Source organism: Podarcis filfolensis (genome assembly GCF_964270895.1).
Source record: "Podarcis filfolensis genome assembly, chromosome: 10".
Lineage (NCBI taxonomy): Eukaryota > Metazoa > Chordata > Lepidosauria > Squamata > Lacertidae > Podarcis > Podarcis filfolensis.
Window position 1 is genome coordinate 26,730,160 of NC_139612.1, and position 23,280 is coordinate 26,753,439.

The following is a 23,280-nucleotide window of genomic DNA, read 5'->3' on the forward strand; positions in this document are numbered from 1 at the left end:
GGATATGAAAAGGGTCTCTACAGAGTAATTTTGTCTGAATCTGGTCAGGTGATTCTCACAAAATTTCTAGAGAGTGCTCCTGAAAAGGAGAGAGTGATAGCACACACATTTCCCACAGAGGACGATTCAGATGATGATGATGATTTCACAGAGTACAGTGGTACTGAGAGCGACAGTGATAGCTCAGAGAGCTCTGTTGTCACAGTCATTGAGAGGAAATCTCACACAATGGATAGACCTTCACAGGTGAAGGTTGAACCACTGTTTACTGTTGGAACTGGTTCTCCTAGGAGTCCTGAGACAGAACCAGTGAGCAGAGAGGATCAGCACCTCATACGCAGGTCTGAGAGAGTCACAAAGGGTGAACCACCCAAAAGGTACTCAGAAGAGTATGCTAATTTAGCTGTTGCATGTGTTGCTGTTGTACACAACCGAGGACAGGTTGGAGCTGTGTCTAAGTCAGAGACAAAGACACAACAGAGAGTTGCTAGCCGAGGTAATGCAGATGCACTCATTCCTTGGAAGCCAGACAACCAGAGAGGTACACTGGGAAAACCAGTGGCGGGTAGTTCCAAGGGTGGAACTGAAACAACAGGGGAGTGTTATGTGTATAACAACTGTTTGTTTTCTTCTCTGGATCACGCTTTGCTTGCCGCAACATGCATTGATTCTTTTGGGGGAGGTTGTTACGAAAAAGGAGCAATGCTACTGAGTGCTCCAGATGGCTGGAAAGCCAAACAGGATGTTGATGTTTTGGGACTGTACCGTGGGAACAAGGGACAGTCTATTATGTGCACTGAGCACCGGATGTTAGCTCAGAGTGTCACATGACCCTGTACTGGAAGTACATGGGTAGAGTAATTCTCACTCTGCAGCTGGGTATCAGAGGGTGCAGACATGTTGTTCTCTGCACTGAGGAAAGACAGAAATAAAGGCATGTAAATACATTTCTGTCTGTCTCTTTCCCCTCCCTGGGGATGGCAGGGAGTGAGGGAGGAGGAGTGGCTGTGTTCTTCTCACGTTTGAAGAAGGATCGGCCGATAAAGACCTCGCCTTGTCTTGCCGGGAGTCGCTGACGGGGGAGGCCAACAAGGAATCAAGCCGGGCACCTGGAGAGTGCCAAATGCCTCTGAATGACAAGGCTTGATATCAACAGTCTCTACCATTGTCTGGACTGGGTACAGGGAAACACTAGGCCAGATTGCTTTGCACTACATCTAAACTGCTGATGGGTTTAATGGCTGCCTTCTAGTGGAAAAATGGATTACAGCAGGAAATAAGATACTGTTTCCCTCCAATGGAAGCATAGATACGTTCTGAATTGTTAATTCAGAATTGCCTTCTACATCACAGTTTTCATTCAGAGGAGACCTCCAGCAATGCACTCCACTAATGAAAAATCAAGATTGATTTCTTTCAGTATTATTGGTATATATATATATGGATGTAACAGCAGAGAGATAAGGGAGGGCATGAAGACATTTGAAGATAAGGATAGATCTAGATGTGGACAGAAAGCCAGTGATTTAAGGAAAGGGAAATTGTAGACGTGGAAAAGAAATCTTACCATTCCATGGCCACATTCTGTTCCATCGGCCAAAGGCATGTGCTGTGTACGGCAACCCTTATGAATGCCTTCTGCACTTGTGCACCACAAACGTTTGCATTGTTTCTACCAAACAAACAGGATTTACTTTGTTACATGAGTAACACTTATTTTTCATCAATCTATAGATGCAATATCCCCAACTTAAACTATGGTTTGGTTTTAAGCTACAGGCCAGACCTAGTTGTCAACTAGGAACAACCCCAAGGGTGTCTGGAAGAATGCAACCTAAGGAGAAGGATGTTTTACAGAATATTGGGTGGTAGATATTTGGTAGATCCCAAAGTAGATCCCTTAGCATAAGGCACCGTCCCCAAAATTTGCTCTGGAGGGTTGTGAGAACTCTCAGAACAGTTGTGGGAGAGAAGGGACTGAAGCCAGAACCATTCCACAGCCAGAAGTCCTTGCACTAGCAAAACTATATCATTAGATACCACCCATGTGTCCTGAGTTCGAACACCAATATTCAAATATATTGAATTAAAAATGAAGCGTGCATGCATTCTTAAATGTGTCTTCAAATACTTTGAAGGAGCAACCAAGAAAAGATTGTGGTTCTGTTTACATTTTAAAGTGAAAAGCCCTGTTTGAAACATGGACCATTTATCTTGAACATGATCCACATGTATTTTGTACTTAGATATCTGCATGCCAAATACAATCTTGTGGTGAGTGAGGCTAAGAAATCTCTAAATGGTCATGTTAGAAGATACTCAGCCCACTAAAGGTACAATCCTATGGCTATCCTAAAGTGAATAGGAGTTTGGGGGATCTTCCTCTCCATGGCCAAAGCAGGTGGTTCACCTGTTTGTTGCAGCTGCAGAAACCACAACAGCTGTCTCTGCTCCAATGGTGTTTGGAGGAAGAATGGGCATATCAGGGATGTGCTGAGGGTAAATGGATTTAATCCAAAACCCTCCCATTTCTAACACGCCTTCAAATAATGAAGTATTCCCCTGTGGGATTGGGATACTTATTTCCCCTCCCCAGTGGGACCAACAGGAGTTTCAACAGAAGAAGCAGGGGGTGAAATATGCTCCTTCTACATTCTGTCAGGCACAGTGAGTCCATTTTTTAAAATAAATAATTGGAAATTTTTGACAGTAACCACTCAGTCCCCCAATCTGGTAGGATTGGTCTGTTATTAATTAAGTTTACATTATAAACTTTTGTTCTTGAGCTAAGATCCAAAGAACTACACTAGGTAAACTTTAAATTCCATTTTGGAATCAAAGGAGGGGGAAGAGGAAGGAAGGGACAAATCTATGTATCTGATAATACGTCTCTTTCTTAGCTCAGTGTGATTAAGAAGTATTCGCAAAATACATTTTGGATTAGCTTTTAGATTAGCTTTTGTGGCTTTGCTGCCCCTTTACTATCAAACTCTATTTCGATACTGCATTTCAAGCAATATCTTACTTCTTCTGAATATTGCCCTCTACCTTGGCAACATTTTTAAAGATGCTACTTTATCATTTTATTTATTTTATCATTCTTTTATCTTCCTGCTAACCTTCCTTTAGTACTTATTACTGAGTTAACAGAGTTGATGTATTTTGTTTCCATTAAAAGCATTCATTAAATGTTGTTAAATATTTATTTCTAGCTCCTCCATTACCTGGGTCACTAACAAAAGAAACAATTAAAAGGTAACAGAAATCCTGTGGTATGGCACTAAAATGCAGGATACATGTTGTCAGGGGTTCAGGAGCAGAGGGAACGGATGGCGAGGAATCGGAAGGAGAGGTTAGCGATGATAGCCGTCCGAGATCTCTAAGTCTGTCCAGCGAATCGGAGGATTCACAGAAAGGGGCTCCCGTGGGCAGAGCTGGGGGGTTACCAAGAGGGGCACCCCAGGAAGAAGGGACCAGAGGGGATTCAGAGAGCAGCAGCTGGAAATCCGGACCAGCTACTCCACCAGAGAGCAGCAGGGGGGAGGAGTTCCAGGCACCAGCGACAGGCAGCTCTCCGGCAGCAGCCACGCCTGCGTCAGAGAGCGAGGAAACGGTAGAGAGGAGGGTCGGAGACAGCGCGCGCGCGCCAAGTTCAAATGTACCAGAGGGAGGCGCAATGAGCAGCCCGGAAAGGGAGCCAGGTCCTAAAGCCCGCCGAAGGGAGGGGGAGGAATCCGAAGGGTCCGCATCCGAGGCATCCAGGAAGGAAGGAACCCCGGGGGGTGGTAGGACCCAGAGGCGAAAGGAGAGACGCAAAAGGTGGAGCAAGGCTAGGGTCTTGAACTGGTGTACAGGAGGCGGAGATTCAGATGGGACTTCGCCGATCTAGGGAATAGACGTAGAGACGCACGCTAAGATGTGGAAATGGAAACTATACTTCAATAAAGACTTTATTCCGTTCTACCGGCTAGCGTTGGTCCTTTGTGAGCCGGGACCTAGAGGCAGTCTCTGACAGTAAGTCCCATCTCCCAGAAGTTTTCATCAGTTCTCTTTGACTCAAGCGGCGTGTGGGGAGCGAAGCAGGGAGGAAAGAGGACTGGTGCCTTTGGAGCTCACAAAAGTCAAGCGACATGTCTACTGAAGAGCAAATTGCTTCCCTGCGAGAAGCGGTAACGCAGCTCAGCGCAGAGATAATCGCCTCCAGGAAAAGAGAGGATGAAGCGGCTGCTGCATGCCGAGATCTCCAAGCCAGGTTGGAAGTGCTTACTAAGCAGGCACAAACGGGTTCCAGATCCGAGGGAATCGGGTTGGGAAGGACTGGAGGCAGCATTGTATCTCACTTTGATGGGAATTTGCAGCAGTACCCCAATTTCCGAGCAGACGTGCAGTTTGCGCTGAAACTGCTGGAGAAAGAGTTTAGAGATGAGCAAGAAAAAGTGGGGTTTATCTTGTCTCATTTGCATGGAGAGGCGAAAGCATGTCTGCGCAATCTGTGGAGAGATATGGACCCAGCGCTCCAGAGTTCAGCTGCATTCATTGAAGCGATGGATTCTTGCTTTCTATCGAAAATAGACATTGACATTGCCCGTAAGGACATATTTGAGCTGAGACAAGGGAGAGCCAGCGTGAGGCAGTATCACTCCCGCTTTTTTGCATTGGTCAATGCCTTGGGGTGGGACAAGGATTCCCCCCCCCGTTAGAGATCTTTATTGGGAAGGATTGAACCCCCAAATCAAGGATGAGATAGCGCGGGGGGAGAGACCCAAAAGCACCCAGGAAGTGGTGGACAGATCGCTTGCAGTGGGGGTGAGGCTGGAGGACCGCCCTTGGGACAGAGGAGAAGGGCGTTGGGGACGCACACCAGCCAGAGTGCCCTCCCTCTTGCCCAGGGATGTCGCGCGTGCGCAATCAACGCCTCCGCAAGCAGGGGGGGAGGAGCCAATGGAGATCGGCGGTGCTAGAGCTCATTCAGCCACCAGAGCCTTAACACCGGGAGCAGTCAAAACAAAGCAGCCTAGAGGGAACAGGAAGTGTTACATCTGTGACAGTTCGAAGCACATGGCGAAAGAGTGTCCCCAGAGGCTCCACAAGCACACTGCAGCTTCAATGACAGTAATGGGAGCAACTCAGCAAAGTGAACCACGGCAGGGAAACGGAAGCACTGGGGGCCAGCCAGGCGAGTCAGTGAAGAAGTCCCCAGAGATTTTGAAGCCCACGGATCCCCTCCCGCCCAAACCAGTGGTGCAGCTCACCGCATCGCTCCAGCTGCCCAGTGGTCTCACTTTAGAAGTGCCGATTACGATTGACTCTGGCAGTAATGCGGACTTTATCGCACTGGAATTCCTTCAACAACACAACATAGCGCTACTGCCAGCCACACTGCCCCTGAACGTGGTCACAGTGGATGGCAGGGAACTGCTAGGGGGGCAGGTGGTGCAGCAGACACCACCTATGGTGATGCAAATTGGGAATCACCGAGAAGTCATCAGCTTCAACGTCACCCAATTGTCGGACACGCCCATAGTGTTGGGCATGAGTTGGCTGGATAGGCACAGCCCGGCATTAGCGTGGTACCAGCGGCAATTGACTTTCTGCTCTTCCTACTGCGCAGCGCACTGCATCCAGACCTGCCAGGAAGGAGAGGGGCGAGAGGATGCACCGCAGCTACACCTAGGCATGGTGCAAGCGGTGCCCAACAAGTACAAGGAGTTTTTGGAGGTCTTCTGCGAGAAGGAGGCGGACAAACTGCCCCCCCACAGACCCTATGACTGCAAGATTGATCTCCTGCCGGGGGCAACGCTGCCAACAGGGAAACTGTATTCCATGTCTGAGGACGAACTGCAGGAACTTAGGGAGTTCATAGACCACAATTTGAAGCGCGGGTTCATTCGGGAGTCGAAAGCTGTAGGGGGCAGTCCAGTATTCTTTGTGAAGAAGCGAGACACGCCCCAGAAGAGGCTTGTAGTTGACTTTCGAATTTTGAACTCGAAAACCAAGCCCTCGTCCTTCCCCATGCCCAAAATAGACGACCTGCTCGCGACGGTAAGGAAAGGACGCGTTTTCACCAAGTTGGATCTGCGAGGCGCGTACAACCTGATTCGTGTGCGGGAGGGCGACGAGTGGAAGACGGCCATGTTCACACCACTGGGCACCTACGAATACAGAGTTATGCCCTTCGGATTACAAAATGGCTCTCACTGTTTTCAAGCCTTTATGCATCACGTGTTGGCGGGACTCCTTTACAAGAAATGCGTATGCTTCCTGGACGACATCCTGATATTTTCTGAGTCGCGAGAAGCGCACGAGAGGGATGTCAGGGAAGTTCTGCGGAGACTAAAGGAGCACAGGCTGTACGCCAAGCTGGAGAAGTGCCAGTTCGACGTGACGGAGGTGGATTTCCTGGGCTATAAACTGTCGGACAAGGGGCTCGCCATGGACAGCGCCAAGGTTCGCTCAGTATTGGACTGGAAAAGCCCGCGCAATAGGAAGGAAGTCCAGCGGTTTGTCGGCTTTGCCAACTTTTATCGCAAGTTCATCAAGGGGTTCGCTATGCAAACGGCGGCCATCACTGACACGCTCAGCTCCAAGAAGAAGAAGTTTATCTGGACGGAGGAAGCGGAGCAGTCCTTTCAGAAACTCAAGCGTCTCTTCGCTTCCGAGGAGCAGCTGCTGCATGTGAATCCCAGCAGACCGATGAGGGTGGAGACGGACGCCTCAGACAGAGCCGTGGGAGCTGTACTGTTGCAACAAGACCAGCAGGGGGACTGGAGGCCGTGCGCCTTCTACTCAAGGAAGCTCAGCAAGTCGGAGCAGAATTACACCATCTGGGACAGGGAGTTGCTAGCCATCCATGCAGCGTTCAAAGCGTGGCGGCACTTCCTTATCGGAGCCAGACACACAGTGCAGGTCCGCACGGACCACAAGAATCTAGAGTACTGGCGCACGGCGAGGTTCCTGAATCAGAGGCACATTAGATGGGCAGAGTTCTTCGCGGACTTCGACTTCAAGATAGAGTACATCCCGGGTGACAACAACATCATGGCGGATGCCTTGTCCAGAAAGCCGCAATACCTCGAGGAGGAGGCACCGTCGGCAGCCAAGCACATTTTCGCACCGGAAGCGTGGGCTTGCGCCTCGGCGACCGTGGATCTGGACGCCGTACGTCGAGCGTTGCAGGAGGACCCCTTCGCGCTAGCCAAGATGGAGGAGGTGCACAAGGGCACGGTGAAGGACGACGAGTTCCAGATCAGAGACGGTTTGCTCATCCGCAAGGGAGCACTCTACGTGCCGGGGAATGACCTCCGCGCAAGGGTGCTGCAGCAGCTACACGACGCCCCCACTGCCGGGCACTTTGGCAGAGAAAAGACTGTAGAACTAGTGACCAGAGACTTTTGGTGGCCCAAGATGCGGGGGGAAGTAGCGGATTACGTCTCGAGATGCGACACCTGCCAAAGGGCCAAGTCAGTGCACAAACCGCCGGCGGGATTGCTGGAACCGTTGCAGACGCCGTCTGAGCCGTGGGAACGGGTGGCCCTGGACTTTGTCACGGATCTGCCCAGTTCGCGGGGAAAGACGGCAGTGCTTGTGGTGGTGGACATGTTTACCAAGATGGCACACTTCATTCCGTGTGCGAAGGTGGCCACGGCAGAACAGACCGCCAAACTGTTCATAGACCACGTGTTTAAGGTCCACGGTCTGCCACGATCTATTCTATCCGACCGGGGGCGGCAGTTCATCTCGAACTTCTGGCAAAAGTTGATGGGCATCCTGAACGTCAAGATCAATCTAGCGTCGGCGAGACACCCGCAGACCAACGGACAAGCGGAGAGGGTCAACGCCATCATGCAGCAGTACCTGAGATGCTACGCCAATCAGCAGCCTAACACGTGGGTGGACTACCTGCCCCTCGCAGAGTTCGCTTACAACAATACGAAGCACGTGTCGACGGGGGTGACGCCGTTCTTCGCCAACAACGGGAGGCATCCCAGAACCTTCCCAGGTTTAGAGAGAGTGGGGGAGGGGGAGCCGCAGGCAGCGGAAGAATTAGCGTCAGAGTTGCAGGAAGTCCACGAACAGCTTAGGAGGCAGTTGGAACTGGCAAAGCACGCATACAAACTGCAGGCTGACAGACACAGGAGAGTAGGGGAAGACATACAGGTGGGAGACTGGGTTTGGTTAGCAGCGCAAGCAGTGCCGACCAGATCGTTGGCCAAGAAGAAGCTAGGGCATAAGCAGCTAGGGCCTTACCAAGTCCAGGCACAGGTCAATCCAGTGGCTTTCCGGTTAGCGCTTCCGGAGGGTTCCAGAATGCATCCGGTCTTCCATAGATCGGTGCTCACGCCCTACAAAGCACCGCATAGATTTCACGAGCCAGGCACAGCACCAGATCCGCCCAGAGAAGGACCCAGGGAAAGGGGGTCGCCAAGAGGGGAGCGCATCAACGAAGCCACAGAGATTTTAGACTCGAGATGGGGGGAAGAGGGAGTAGAATACCTTCTTGCCAGAGAGGATACCCCGGCCAGCGCCAACAGTTGGGTGCCGGGCTATGCCTTGGACGAGCCTCTTCTCAAGGAAGAGTTCCATGCCATTTTCCCACACAGGCCCATGCCAGCCGAGTATTTCGATGACTGGCTCTTCACACCCACACTTTCAGGCAGCACGTTCCAGGGGTTCGACTCGGACGAGGAGACGGCACCACACATACGCTCTCCGGAAGGTTCACCCTCGGGTTCTGCCTCAGACCGCTCCTATTGGTGGGATAATCAACCAGAGGAGCAGTGGCGCAGGAAGTGGCTGGGGGGTCCCTGGCAGGCATCACCCTCAGAGGGGAACGGGGGAGAGATGGACATGGACGTGTTGGGGGAGGACGTGGGATTTGAACACGAAGGCAGGGAGATGGAAGCAGAGGAGATCGACGTCGACGAGCGCACGGAGGACGAGCCAGACCTGCCCGATGTAATGTACGACACGAGGGAAGAACTGTATCCGGCACTCACCCCTGCCACGACGGAGCACCCAGAACCCACACCGGAAGGAGGGGAGGGGGGAAGGGGGGGCTTCGAGGGGGGGATGGATGTCAGGGGTTCAGGAGCAGAGGGAACGGATGGCGAGGAATCGGAAGGAGAGGTTAGCGATGATAGCCGTCCGAGATCTCTAAGTCTGTCCAGCGAATCGGAGGATTCACAGAAAGGGGCTCCCGTGGGCAGAGCTGGGGGGTTACCAAGAGGGGCACCCCAGGAAGAAGGGACCAGAGGGGATTCAGAGAGCAGCAGCTGGAAATCCGGACCAGCTACTCCACCAGAGAGCAGCAGGGGGGAGGAGTTCCAGGCACCAGCGACAGGCAGCTCTCCGGCAGCAGCCACGCCTGCGTCAGAGAGCGAGGAAACGGTAGAGAGGAGGGTCGGAGACAGCGCGCGCGCGCCAAGTTCAAATGTACCAGAGGGAGGCGCAATGAGCAGCCCGGAAAGGGAGCCAGGTCCTAAAGCCCGCCGAAGGGAGGGGGAGGAATCCGAAGGGTCCGCATCCGAGGCATCCAGGAAGGAAGGAACCCCGGGGGGTGGTAGGACCCAGAGGCGAAAGGAGAGACGCAAAAGGTGGAGCAAGGCTAGGGTCTTGAACTGGTGTACAGGAGGCGGAGATTCAGATGGGACTTCGCCGATCTAGGGAATAGACGTAGAGACGCACGCTAAGATGTGGAAATGGAAACTATACTTCAATAAAGACTTTATTCCGTTCTACCGGCTAGCGTTGGTCCTTTGTGAGCCGGGACCTAGAGGCAGTCTCTGACACATGTGTTTTCAAGGATAGCAAAGGCAACAAGGAATTACAAATTAAAGGGGGGTGCCAAAAACATTTTCAACCATCTTCTCAGGATTGTTATGCAAGTATTATAAATTGTGTTTTGCATTACGTAACTTACCATGTAAGGACATACTTGTGACCCAGGTCCAAACATAAGCTCACACTGCTTGTTCACATCATACAGGGAACCAGGCAACTGAGATTGAAAGTCATAGATTCTTCCATTTGGTTTGTCAAGAAGGCATTCCCCATAACCAGTGCTATAATAAACAAACAGAACTTCTCTTAAACGACACATTGCTTTTGACTCAAACATACTTTGCAAATAAATTTTAGGACTGAGGTTGATTTGCTATGGTGCACTGCTATTAAAGAATTCAACATAATGCAGTGCTATTACAAGAAATCAAGTCTGGGTTTGTGAATCTGACACAAAAAGAAGCACATGTTCAAATGTAATATAGTTGTGTTCTAAACTATGATTACCGTATTTTTCGCCCCATAGGACGCACCGCCCTATAGGACGCACCTAGTTTTTTTGGGGGGGGGAAATAAAGGGAAAAAAATTATTTTCCCCCCAGGCACGGGGCTGGCGCGGGGGAAGCCCGAGCTTCCCCCGACCCCAGGCCCCAGAACAGCCTGCTATCCGCAAGCCTAGGGAGCTGCGCCGGTCTCCCCAGGCTTGCAGAGAGCTGCGCGAAGCCCGGGCGCGCTGAAGAGCGCCCGAGGCTTCGGAATACAGGCACCTCTGCGCAACCTTTGGGAGCCCGGCACGGCTTCCCGCTGGGCTCCCGAGGGTTGCGCAGAGCTGCGCAGGACCCGGGAGGGCAGGCAGCTCTGCGCAACCCTCCGGAGCCCAGCGCGGCTTGGCACCAGGCTCCTGAGGGTTGCGTAGAGCTGCGCGGAGCCCGGGAGTGCAGGCAGCTCTGCGCAACCCTCCGGAGCCCAGCGCGGCTTGGCACCGGGCTCCCGAGGGTTGCGCAGAGCTTCCTGAAGCATGGAGGCCGAGAGAGGTCGGTGCGCACCGACCCCTCTCGCTCTCCAGGCTTCAGCGAAAGCCTGTATTCGCCCCATAGGACGCACACACATTTCCCCTTCATTTTTGGAGGGGGAAAAGTGCGTCCTATAGGGTGAAAAATACGGTAATTGTTTTTACCTTTTATAAGGAAACCCCAAAATGTTAATTTATTTGAAGCTTTTCTCTTTCTCCCCCTGCCCCTCACACCTATTTTAATAAAGTTAAAGGTTGAAATTCTGCATAACAGAGAAATCACACAATGCCCACCACTACAGCATCCATGTGCTAAACATATGCAGGAGGTGGATGGACTGGAACCATACTTACTCAAGAAATTCAGTAATGTACTTCTCACTGCATTTTGACCAAGTCCATGGATTTGAATGGTAGTTTAAAGTTGGGGCCATTACATGATATTGATGTTTAATCCCAACTTCTTTACATTTAAAGCTATCATCATGGGGAACATTAAACCTAATACAAATACAAAACAAATTCAGAAAGAGCCTTTTACTTTTCAATAACGATACGAGCAAACATTAAAACGATGCATCGCCTCATTGATTATGACAGCACTTGAATAATATAATGGTGTTTTAGGGGTTATTTGCCTTTCTAACAACTCACCTATGGAAATATATAATTTGAATCTCAGCAATGTTTTTAGAAACTGGGAATTAAGATGTTGCAGAGTAAGAGCTGTGCATATTTGGGGGCAAAAAATGAAAAGACGCAAGCGAGTCTCAACACAATAATATTCTGGCAAATTCCTAGCATGGTGGGGCAGCAGAGCTCACCTGACCTCTGGCCAGTCACGTTGCTGCTGCTTATCAGGAGGTAAAAGTGGGGAGGAGGCAATGGTAAGATTGGCATAGTACAAACACACTGGCGGAGCCACTCTGCTGCTCCCACCAGTGCATTTACATCTCACTAGCCTTGCCCCTCCCACCCTACTTCCTGGTAAGCAGCAGCAATGCAACCAATGGTCAGATGAGCACTGCTGCCCTACTGCCATCTACTACTTAAATTCATTTCAAAATATGCCAGGTTTTGATGATAACCTGGAGTAGCACAGTGGCCAAGATACGATACTAATTTACACCAGAAGGCCAAGATTCAAGCTATTCTCAGCAATGCCACTTGTAACGGCACTGAGATATCTTACAATGTTCTTGTTGGGAATCAGTAAGATAACGTACTGTATATGAACCACTATGAACACTCCCAACTTTAGAGTCTAAACTGCTATATGAATGCTAAGTATTAGTATGTAAATATAGCACTTCTTTGCAAGCTCATGCTTTTTCAGCCAATCATGCAGAATAAAAATATAAATACTGTGTCCCCTATGTAAGGCAAATGCAAGATTTACTTGGTAGAAAAGACAAGACTTACACGTGTCCAAGTTCATGTGCTATTGTGAACGCAGCACTTAATCCATTTTCCTCGCTGATGGAACAGCTACGCAGTGGGTCACACATTGTACCCAGTTCAGCTAAACCTATAAAATGGAATTTGTTATCTGAATGCGAAACAGGTTATATAGCAGCAGTGTTGTCTTCACAGACAAATGCAGGCCTAGGACTCTGATCCAAATATTTATCATCATGTAACCATATGCTTAAGAAGGATCAAAATATGTTCAAAAAGTTTACAAAACAAGATAAATTACATTAAATACTCATTTACAATTTAAAACAACAATTTTACTTATTTGCAGAAAAATGGCATGATCATCTTTTTGCTTTAACTTACCTAAGGTGTCACATTTTTCTCTAGCTCTGCAGATATCTTCCCTTAAAGAAACAAAGGTTTTCTATGAAAATTTCAGTCTTAAAAACAACAGGGAAAACATATTCCAGATACCTATACATACTTTTCTGAATCTCCCCCAATTGGGATTCTTTCATTAAAATTTCAATGGTTTTAATGGGCAGGTGCCCCATTTGACTGGTTCTCAAAGATGTACTTGCAGTAAAGCAGCTCCTTGGGATCAAGGTGCCTAGTTGTGACCCTAAGCATACATATTTTTTATTAAGATCAATGGCACTAAATTCCAAAAGAACATGCCCCACATGCTTACAGATGTAATATCAGCCAATCCTCAACTAGACTAAGACTGGAAGCAGATCAGGGGTTTATGCATTCCTTGTCAATATCCCTTCCCTCTTATTTGCAAATTCCTCCTCCTCTTCTTCTTAATCCTGATTGTTCACACAAAGCTTAAGAGGGCCCAATGGTACTTCTATGCAGTAATTTTATGGAACAGGGATAGTAACGAAAAATGAGTTTTCTCAGATACTGTACCTAGTGATAAGAACTGCAGTATCGTGGTGCGAAGGATGGGCATCATCCATAATGTTTTGTGTCTGCTGCCATAAACAGAAGTTGCGAAGAGTGGTAGCTGCGTTAAAACTGATAGCTGGTCCTTCCTGTGCATAAGTTGCCAAGACAAAACAAGGATGGCAAGTTTAAATCCATTGCATTTATATTACAATGTAAGACCAGCTCTGGAAAAGATATCTCAATGGTACATATCTGTATGAATTTTGAGCAAGTAGATGACCAGAAAGACTAGTTGGCGGAGTCAAGGCTGATCCTGGTTAGCATTAAAATACTATCATATTATTATTATTATTATTATTTATATGCCACCCTATACCCCGAGGTCTCAGGGCGGTTCACAGAATAAAACCAAAATATAAAACCACAAAATATATAATCAAAATAAAATCAACAACCCAATAGCCCGCCCGATAAATAATAAGCCTGGCCATGTTAATCAGTATTAATAGCAAGATCCCAATTCTAAACATTTGCACCAGCCTGCCTGCCTGCAATGTATGTGCAAAATACTTGGCAGAGCAGCTAGTAAATCTCATTTCAAGCATTTCATTTCAATACTTTTAAAAGCATTAACTTCTGAAAGTACACGTTAAAACTGAAATTTGCAGCAAGTTACTCTGAATGGCGAAATGAATGCATTTTCTTACCTGTTCATTGTGAACTACAATTAATTTTACAATCATAATATTTATTTGATTTCCTATACTTGAATCTTTGTAGATTGTAGCAACCTAGATAAATAAAAGCCAGAGTGTTAAAATTCTATGGTACTGTACATTCAGTGGATTCCAACATTGCATTGAACATTCATTCAACTCCTCTGCCCTATTTGATTTAGCATGCAATCCTATCCATATTTTCCAGGCAGCAAACCCCACTGAATACTGTGGGTCTTACTTAGGAATAATGAAGCATAGGATTGCACTGTCTGAACCAATTTTCATGTCACATTTTCTCTAACTGCAATATATACACAAGCAGGGAAACTAACAAATGCCACTTGAATGCCAATTCCCAGTCAGAATCAGTGAGACAGTTATTTAGGGCAAATGTAGTATGAAAATTAGCTAATTGTCCTATTGTCATCAATGGGACAAACCCATCAAACTTGAGAAACTACTGGTACATTCTTGCCATACTAGGAAAAGGTCATGTATTATGGCAAACCTCTGGCATAGTATTCAAATCTCTCCCCTTCCAAAAATTCTAGTTATTTTCTAGGTGCAGCAAGTATTTTAATAAGCCTGTACACTGGGTTAAGTTTCTATTTTTCTATTTAATAAAGGCAAAGATAATTCTTATGAGACCGTATCTATGCTTTTACACACACACACACACACACACACACACACACACACGTTCCGTAACTGTCTTAGATGTAGATGAAGAAGAAGAAGAGTTTAGATTTGATATCCCGCCTTTCACTCCCCTTCAGGAGTCTCAAAGCGGCTAACATTCTCCTTTCCCTTCCTCCCCCACAACAAACACTCTGTGAGGTGAGTGGGGCTGAGAGACTTCAAAGAAGTGTGACTGGCCCAAGGTCACCCGGCAGCTGCATGTGGAGGAGCGGAGACGCGAACCCGGTTCCCCAGATTACGAGTCCAGCGCTCTTAACCACTACACCACACTGGCTCTCATCCACAACCCAGTTAAGCCAAAGTTCTTTAATTTAAATGAAATGAAATAGGTTTATTTTAATCCATATTGGTCTGAACTGTACATAACAGATTAGTAGAAGCAAATCTGACATTATATGTATTCACAGCATTATTTGTGGATATCTGGGGCTCAACATTCCCCTGACATCATTTTTAGAACCAAATTTACTGTCAAAAAGAATTTGTCACTGGATACAGCCAACCAAGTAATATGGGCCTGGATCCAAAGAGCTGCCTGGGCTTGTGCCAGGTTACTATGCTAGCCCAAATGAATGTTGTTGTTTTTCTTGAATAGCCATATCATTCCTTCTAAAAGCAAAATGTGTGACCCTATGCCAATCAGCTAGGAAGCAAAACTGGACATTCACAAACAAGGTATTTTCTGCATACACAGGGGAACCCTGAGGTATACAGAAGCCTACTTCTTTCCTCTCTATAACCCCTTCCTGCAAAAGAGAGTCAATTTTTCTCCAAATTAAAAATGTTTGCATTATGGAATCCTGGCAGCGAGAGGCTGGAGTGCAGGTGCAAACCTTCTGCTCTGTAACTGTGAAAAATCCCCTATCTCACAAGGCTGTTCAAGCTGGGGAGCATGTTTGGCTAATTCTCCAACTCTCCTTCTGGCCTGGAGGAAGACCAGGGAAATTGCACTCATAGGCTCATGGATACACGGCAACATGTCATCAGGTAGGGAAAGGTTGCCATTTGGGGGGGAAACACAAAAAGCCTTTGATCACAGTTCTGGAGGTTGCAGTCTAAATGGTACGTTGCTTAAAACAATGACGGGGAAGCCAGGAACAGTTGTCTGGGCTCTGCTTTGGTCCCTCCAGGCTGACAGGGATACAACATTAATTCTCCTCAAGTACCTGTTGGAATACATCTGTAATAATATAGGCTTACTTACTATTGACATTAGCGTTAATACATAATGCTGCAAGTTCCGTCCATGGTGCTGAACCATTCTGGCATCAGCCGTAACCATCACCTCTACGTATCTTGGATAGGAAAGGAAGCGTTTCCTCCGGGAATGTGGGTTGTTTCTATCACTCTCGACAGAAAGGTTTTTAGAAGCATATTCTACAACAGTGTGCTCCTGAAGTACATTGATGTCTTTCATTAAGCTGCTCTCATATGGAAATAGTAAAGTGCTTTTCTTTGGCTCTTCTGCAAAATGAAAACGAACAATTACTATTGCACATACAATTTGCAAGGCTAACACCCTAATGCTAAACATATTTCTTGCAGTCCCCTTGCAGCTTAAAGGATCACACACAAAGTGGGGGAATTGGCTTGAAGAATGAACATAAGTTTTTGTCTGTTTGGATTTCAATTCCTCCCTCTGCCCTTTATGTGCTAGGCTGAAGAAACAAGTTACTTGCTTTGTTTAGGTGTTAACTCCGAATTCTGGCATGTGCGGGCTCACACCTGAGTTCTCTGTTGCTTCACATGCACACTGCTCAGTCCTTATCTCTTTCAGGTTGTTTTGGGGGATAGTTTTTTTAATATAAAAAACAGAAATGGGATTTGCTTGCATAGTTAAGAGGACCCTTTGCACGCACAGGAACTCAGTTCTGCCCTTTCTGCTTTTCTTGCTTTGGGCACCATTGTACAAACAAGGGAACAGATAGAAAAGAAGATTGGAATGTTACCAATCTGCCCAAAAGAGAACAGAAACTAATCTATGCTCACTTCTCTATGTATGCCAATAAGCAGAGTCAGGCTAGCATAGAAATTTGTTTACATTCAATGTCATTACTACATTCAATAGCTAAAATTTCAGCTTGGGCTATTTAGGCAACACAAGATCTTTCTCTGCCAGTCAATAATTGCCCACAGGCACCTTATAAAGATCCAGGACGCATGGGAACAAGGCCAACAATCCCCAGCCCTGAAAAAAGAAGCCTGAATCAGTCTTGCTCATATTCTTCACCCTATTCCAAACAAAGATGGGGATGCTGAATACCAAAAGAAAAGATGTCCTAAACTTGCTAGTTTGCCTGAAGGCTTTCCTATAACGCTCTACTTCTGTTGTTCTCGGTGGATAAAGCAACTCTGAAACTTGGCATTTGCTACATAACACATGCACAATAAGAACAAAAGTGTTATTCCAAAACCCATTGGTTAGAAATCCAGACACCATATGGCAACACCTGTGCGTGGAGACAGCAACCCTTAAACAGGCCTCTTCACTGCTGGCTGTTATCCAGTACATAGTGTGCTTCTTCGAGTGTGTAATGCTTATGGAATATTGTCTACCACCTTTCTTTTTTTCCAAGTTTCAATTTCCCTCAAAACAAACTTTAACAAGAGTACCCCTCTTGGTGCTATTGTACCCACTACCAATGTTTTATGTACTGTGAATCTTTTTCTGCTTAGTTCAATGGCTTAGCAAAAAGGTTTCTTTTCACAGAAAAAGAGGTTGAGGAGATACAACCCATTTATACACAATGTGAGTTATCAATCACAGCATTAGGGAACCAAAAAAAAAAATGGTTGAGATGCAGTGATAGAAAAACAACTGGCCAGTGAAATTAAAGATACGCAAAATTCAAAATACAGGAATGAGTCACAAAAATGGCAGACTGATAAACTGTGAATTATAAAGTAATAAGTTACAAGTATTACATACTTATAAAACTGCCTTCCTACCTAGCTATATGAGGGGGAGAGACTTTCATAAAGAAATGGCAGTAATGCACAGTGATGAACATGGCTTGGGAATTAAGATGCTGAAAATACTCCACAAGAAGAAATAATTACTCTTATAAGAAGAAACAGTTGCTCTCATATGAAACAGCGAGGAACTAATAACACTGCCTAATCTACACAAAAATACGGGATTGCACCACACAGACCTTCCTAAGGTGACACAATCTTCTTGCTAAACATACATTTCCCTACCTAGTTTTCGATGAATGAACATGTTATATCTGAAGACTCACTTTGCAAAACTGGTATTATATGTCTTGACCACCTATGATACCATTATATACACAATAAAAATTCCAATAGATTTCTACTCGCACTGTCTAAATCCCACAAAGTTCAATGGAACAGATTTCCAGTTACCGTAAATGTGTATCAGATTGCAGCCATCATTTTTTAAACAGCTATACTGCAGGGTGGACACCAGGGGGTGACAAATGTAAAGGATAGAGAAGCAGATGTTGCTCTGATGCAGGTGGAGAAGAGTGATACCACAAACAGAAGGGGGTGCCATAGATTTAATTTAATGCAATCTGAGTTTGATTAGTCACAAATATGACATAACCACCAAAAATCTCAATAGGCTACATAATGCACAGCCCTTGTAAACCCTAGTAAGCCCTTGTACGACTCCTGCTTTGTCTGGAGAGAGATAAACCAAGATCCTGAATGAAGATTCAACATTAAGCCAAATCTTAGGCTTAGGTCTGCATAAACGCCCAGAATTTATTATGCTTTATTTTGAACTCAGTAGTTGTGATTTTGTGGGATTTGGATTTTTCCATTTTCTAGCAGCAGGGTGAGTAAAAAATGGAGAAGTAATTTGAGGAAGCAATGGAAAAGTCTGATTGGCAGGTGATGTTGGGAGGTAGCATTGGCGTATAGTTATGTTGGACACAGAAACTCCACTCCCCGTTCAATGCTGCCTCTTTCCCTAACCATAAAAGGAATCACGGTATACAAGAAATGCCTTTTTAAACAAAATGCACTGAACAGCAAGTTCAGTGAATTCCTATGTATCAAATTAAGAAACAATTCTGCACATGATGAATTGCAGAAAATTGCCAGTCTTGCTTCATCAAACCAAAATTGAAAGGCTAAAGTATATCCTAAAGCATTCTGCCTTCATTTCTCTCTACCGCCCTACTTCACAAAATACTGTTTAAGGGCATTCTGCATTATTCACAATTGTCAGAATATTCTTAATCTGTATGCAAGCCCTAGGCTGAGTGCTTGGCAATGGTGCCAACTCTCAAAAACGCATGTGATCTAGTTAAGAGAAATGCTGCTCAGAGAGCATATGTTAAAACAACAGCACGTATCTACCATTTTTGCTGTTTCCAAACTTATAAACATAAGCCTTTTCCTTCAAAAAGCAAACAAACGCTTATCCATTTTTAATAACAGTCCCAGGTTATCTAATTGAAAATCATACAAATTTCCACTACACAGGAATTACTGGAAATGCTAGGTCCAATTCCTGGAAAAGGAATGGACACTGTTCAGTAGCCAACCAAACATGGCGGGGGTGGGGGGGGAGGGAGAGAGTATTTTGGCATTATCTGATGCCTGATCAGCCAAGTGTCACGACACACCTCCAGACTGCAAAGCCTTTTAATGAAAGGAAGCCATGTAAGACTGAGCGAAGGAAGAAAATGGCCTGTTCACATCTTCCAATTAAATTTCTAAAGCTAAACAAGAACTTTATCCAACCTGATTCTGCAATTAAACCCTGCTTGGTATTCTCCATACAAGCGCCATTCTCCTCTGGAACTAAAATACACAATACAATTTTTAAAAACAGCTCTAGTCCAATCATACCAAAGGACACTGCAGCCTTTAAGATGGAGCATCTAATAACGAACATGGAAGAAAATGCTGGCCAGGTCTCTTGAGTACAGATCAGAGCAGCCGTATTTTACTAACCAGCCAACCTTTCTTAGATGCCAGCAGTAGCAGATCATGTCACTTCAGCACAGATACTGAGGGGACAGCTACATTGCAGACTTCAACTAGTTTTAACAGTCTATCCCTGCTCCACAGGAAATGGGAAATGCAGTTTTGTGAAAAAAGCTGAGGCTCTCTAACATAATTCCCTGTCTGACACCAATTCCCAGAATTCTACGTGGTAACAAGTCTGTTAAATGTGAATTCATTGCTTAGATACACCCTTCATCTTCAACAATCATGTACAGCAGGTATAGGGAACCTTTGACCCTCCAGTTGTTGCTGAACTACAACTCCCATCAGCCCCTGTAAGCATGACCAATGACCAGCATCTGCAGGGATAAAGGTTCCCCACACCTGACTTACAGCATCTTACCCAACACCACCAACATGATAGAGAAACACAAGCATATCTCGATGAAGACTAATATCACCATGGGATAATATCAACAAACCACTGGTGATTCTAACAAGATAATAAATATATTGTCCATCACTGTTTAAAATTTAGTTGTACCTGAAGTTTCACAAGGTTTATAGGAATTCTGATAAGAATCTTTCTTAAATTCTTCATGTTTATATATTAGATGTGGTTTATTATGGTCATCTTCTTGTTCATCTTCAGCTGCTGTCATCAAAGGTTCCAAAAAGTATTCACCGTCATGGGACTTAAATGTGCCCATCTGAAAACGAAAGAGAAGGTGTCACTGGAGAAGCTGCAGCAACCCAAATGTGAGTAGGTTAATGCCTTTTAAAAAGTAATCACAGTTGCATTATTTATTATATAAATTAATGGTCCTTAAACCTTACAGGAGGGACGCGGGTGGCGCTGTGGGTTAAACCACAGAGCCTAGGACTTGCAGATCAGAAGGCCGGCGGTTTGAATCCCCACAACAGGGTGAGCTCCTGTTGCTCGGTCCCTTCTCCTGCCAACCTAGCAGTTCAAAAGCACGTCAAAGTGCAAGTAGATAAATAGGTACCACTCCGGTGGGAAGGTAAACAGCGTTTCCGTGCACTGCTCTGGTTTGCCAGAAGAGGCTTAGTCATGCTGGCCACATGACCTGGAAGGTGTACGCCGGCTCCCTCGGCCAATAAAGCAAGATGAGCGCTGCAACCCCAGAGTCGTCCGCGACTGGACCTAACAGTCAGGGGTCCCTTTACCTTTACCTTTAAACCTTACAGGCAAAACTGGGATTTCAAGCTTTTTGATGATGCTGAAACACTGGTGTTGCAATCCTATATGCACTTACCTGGGAGTATGTTGGAATGAACAATCTAGGGTTGCCGTATTTCAAAAAGTGAAAAACTGGACACAAAAGGTGGGGGGGCCCCAAAATCCAAATAAAAAAAGGAGATGTTTTTGAGCTATTTTGGGGGAAATTCATGCTGAGCTCCAGGGATATGTGCATTTATCAGACCAAAATCAACCCAGGCTTGCCCAACTGCTTTTATGATTCTAGATAACATCAGGTCAGTCACACAAACACACACCCCGTGGCGGCGGCGGCAACACATTCAGATGTCTGCCCTATCAACTTTTGATGGTACTTTCTGTGCCTACCATGGTGACCACAGGTAATCAATTATGGTTCATTTGTTCACTCCCACCGTTCCTTGGATAACTGTAGTAATTCTAGAGCTAATACATGCCAACAAACTTATTATAGGATTGTCGTATTTCAAAAAGTGAAAATCCAGACACAAAAGTTGTCGAACGCTTTTTCTTTTCTTTTTGCTTGCAAAGTTGTTGAGCTTTTTCTTTTTTGGGGGTGGGGAGGAAGGAAATCTCTTCGATGGACGAATCCCATCTATGTCCGGGAACTTCCGAACACATGGAAGCCAGAAGACATGCCCAGGATTTCATTATTATACTTGTAGGTCGTTTCAATAAAGCAAAGATAAATGTAGATTAGAAACCAAAGCTTACAATTCTAATGAAATTATTTCTAGAAAAAGTATTGCATATTTAGTTGAATCTGGGTTAAACACATCAATTAACAAATTAAATTATCATCAGAATAAGTGAGTTGCAAATTCTGCTAATTTACAAGTGACTGTACTGCAGATAGTTACACCAGTCATCTACAAGAGCCTTTATCTGAGTGTCATATCTAACTTTTAAAATTAATTATTGTATACTAAGAATGTATATTAAATTAATCGCTCTCATTTATAGCATTTTTTGGAACTGAACAAAATGCTTCTGATGTACCAGGCACGAAATTCTAGAAACAGTTGCACTATTTATTCCTGCCTGGAAATCTGTAGTAGTACAATTACAGATCTACATTCTTATTTTATAACAGCACTGAAATGTGTATTAAGGTATTATAGTTTTGCTTTATGAACCTTTTCATTTTCTCTAGAAACTGTGGTCAGTGAGAATTCATGTCACCTGAGGACAAGAGTGTCTGATTTATTATTATGCTGAATGCATACCATGCTGACCTCTGGATGGTTGGCAAAACAGCATCCACTATAGCCTGCTTTTGCAGCCTAAATTGCAGCAGCTGAAACACAATGTGGTGTGGGCCTTCCACCCAATAATATTTTACTTTGATGTTGAACCAGCAGGGGTAGTACATACAAACCACGTATTCCACTATCAGTCTTAAGTTGTTGAGGGTTTTGCCTTTAAGGCCATGTTTTGAAACTCATATGCAGGAAAGCTTGTTTGCTGTTGTTAACCACCTTGAATGGCTCGTTCAACCAATTTCAAGAAGGGCCAGATCTGTGGGAAGTTTTCCTATCCTTATTGCATGTGTGATCTGATACCTGTATGCTTGATCAGTAGACAGATCCTTTACAACATTGTCAATCAGTGAAGTAAGAGGCTCTCCAATTGAGAGTTTGGTGAATGAAAGCTCAATTTCAAGTTATGTAGAAGTGTCTAGTATCTTGCCAATGTTACCTGTCCATTTGTTGTTAGATAAGGTCTTCCCAACAAGTGTTGTGATCAAGTGTTGCAAGGGTAAGTCACTGGTGCAAAGAGCACAAACCAACCAGATCAAGCTTACGACCAATCTTGACCTGTACCCATTGCATGGTAACATGCTCCCAGCCATGTTAGCATTTGTAGAATCACTTTCAATGGCCTGCAGGCTCTTATCAATGCCCTTTGTCTTCATGACATCTACAAGATCATTAGCAATAACTACAGCTGGTTTTTCTCTCTTTGAGCCTTTTTCCAGAGTGAAAAGTAGAGATATCTTTCACCTGCTTCACTGCACATAGAATAATGCTGTTCTGATGCCGGGGAAAAGGGGAACCACTGATTTGAATTGTTTGCTTTCAGCATAACTTTAGCAGTATCTTCATGACCATCAGAGGAGATGCAGTCAATTTCACCCTTCTGACAATAATCCAATTCCTGATCCAGAGACTACATAACTCTTTATTGGGATCCCTTGACTTTATTGTGATAAACTCCAAGTCTCTTGTCCTCTCAGTGATCAAACCAGCATCCATAAAGGTGGTCATGGTGATAGCAGCTGTGGCACGCAGGCTAACACCTTATCCGATACTCTGCATAGCAACATTATGTATTTCTAATGATGTTGTACTCTGCCTTTTTATTAGAAGTGGAAGGTTTACTTGGTTTTCCTAAAGTCAATTCATAACTTCCATCATTTCCATCTTGGACATCAGGTATTTGTTCTTTCATTTTCATCAGCAGAGAAAATTATTTCATTTGATGGTATGGAAGCATCTTGTTTACTTCTTTGCTTATAGCCAGCAAGGCTTCTTCTCTTGCCTTCATGCTGCTTCCACTTTTTAACTTGTCTGTTATTTTCCCAAGCAAGA

The 23,280-nt window shown here is 45.4% G+C and overlaps 1 protein-coding gene across 4 annotated transcripts in view; it reads right to left on the reverse strand.

The window, feature by feature from the left end:
• Positions 1-23,280, reverse strand: part of ADAMTS20 (ADAM metallopeptidase with thrombospondin type 1 motif 20) — a 94,028-nt gene that overhangs the window by 50,967 nt on the left and 19,781 nt on the right. For 3 of the 4 annotated variants that reach the window (XM_083574297.1, XM_083574296.1, XM_083574298.1), the window contains exons 3-11: positions 19,994-20,159; positions 15,728-15,987; positions 13,813-13,896; positions 13,127-13,251; positions 12,575-12,615; positions 12,215-12,320; positions 11,147-11,293; positions 9,920-10,061; positions 1,568-1,672 (exon numbers count right to left, since the gene is read on the reverse strand). In XM_083574297.1, the coding sequence (XP_083430423.1) occupies positions 1,568-1,672; positions 9,920-10,061; positions 11,147-11,293; positions 12,215-12,320; positions 12,575-12,615; positions 13,127-13,251; positions 13,813-13,896; positions 15,728-15,987; positions 19,994-20,159 (1,176 nt within the window). The remainder of the gene's footprint in view (positions 1-1,567; positions 1,673-9,919; positions 10,062-11,146; positions 11,294-12,214; positions 12,321-12,574; positions 12,616-13,126; positions 13,252-13,812; positions 13,897-15,727; positions 15,988-19,993; positions 20,160-23,280) is intronic. The other variant, XM_083574299.1, reaches the window with a different exon arrangement.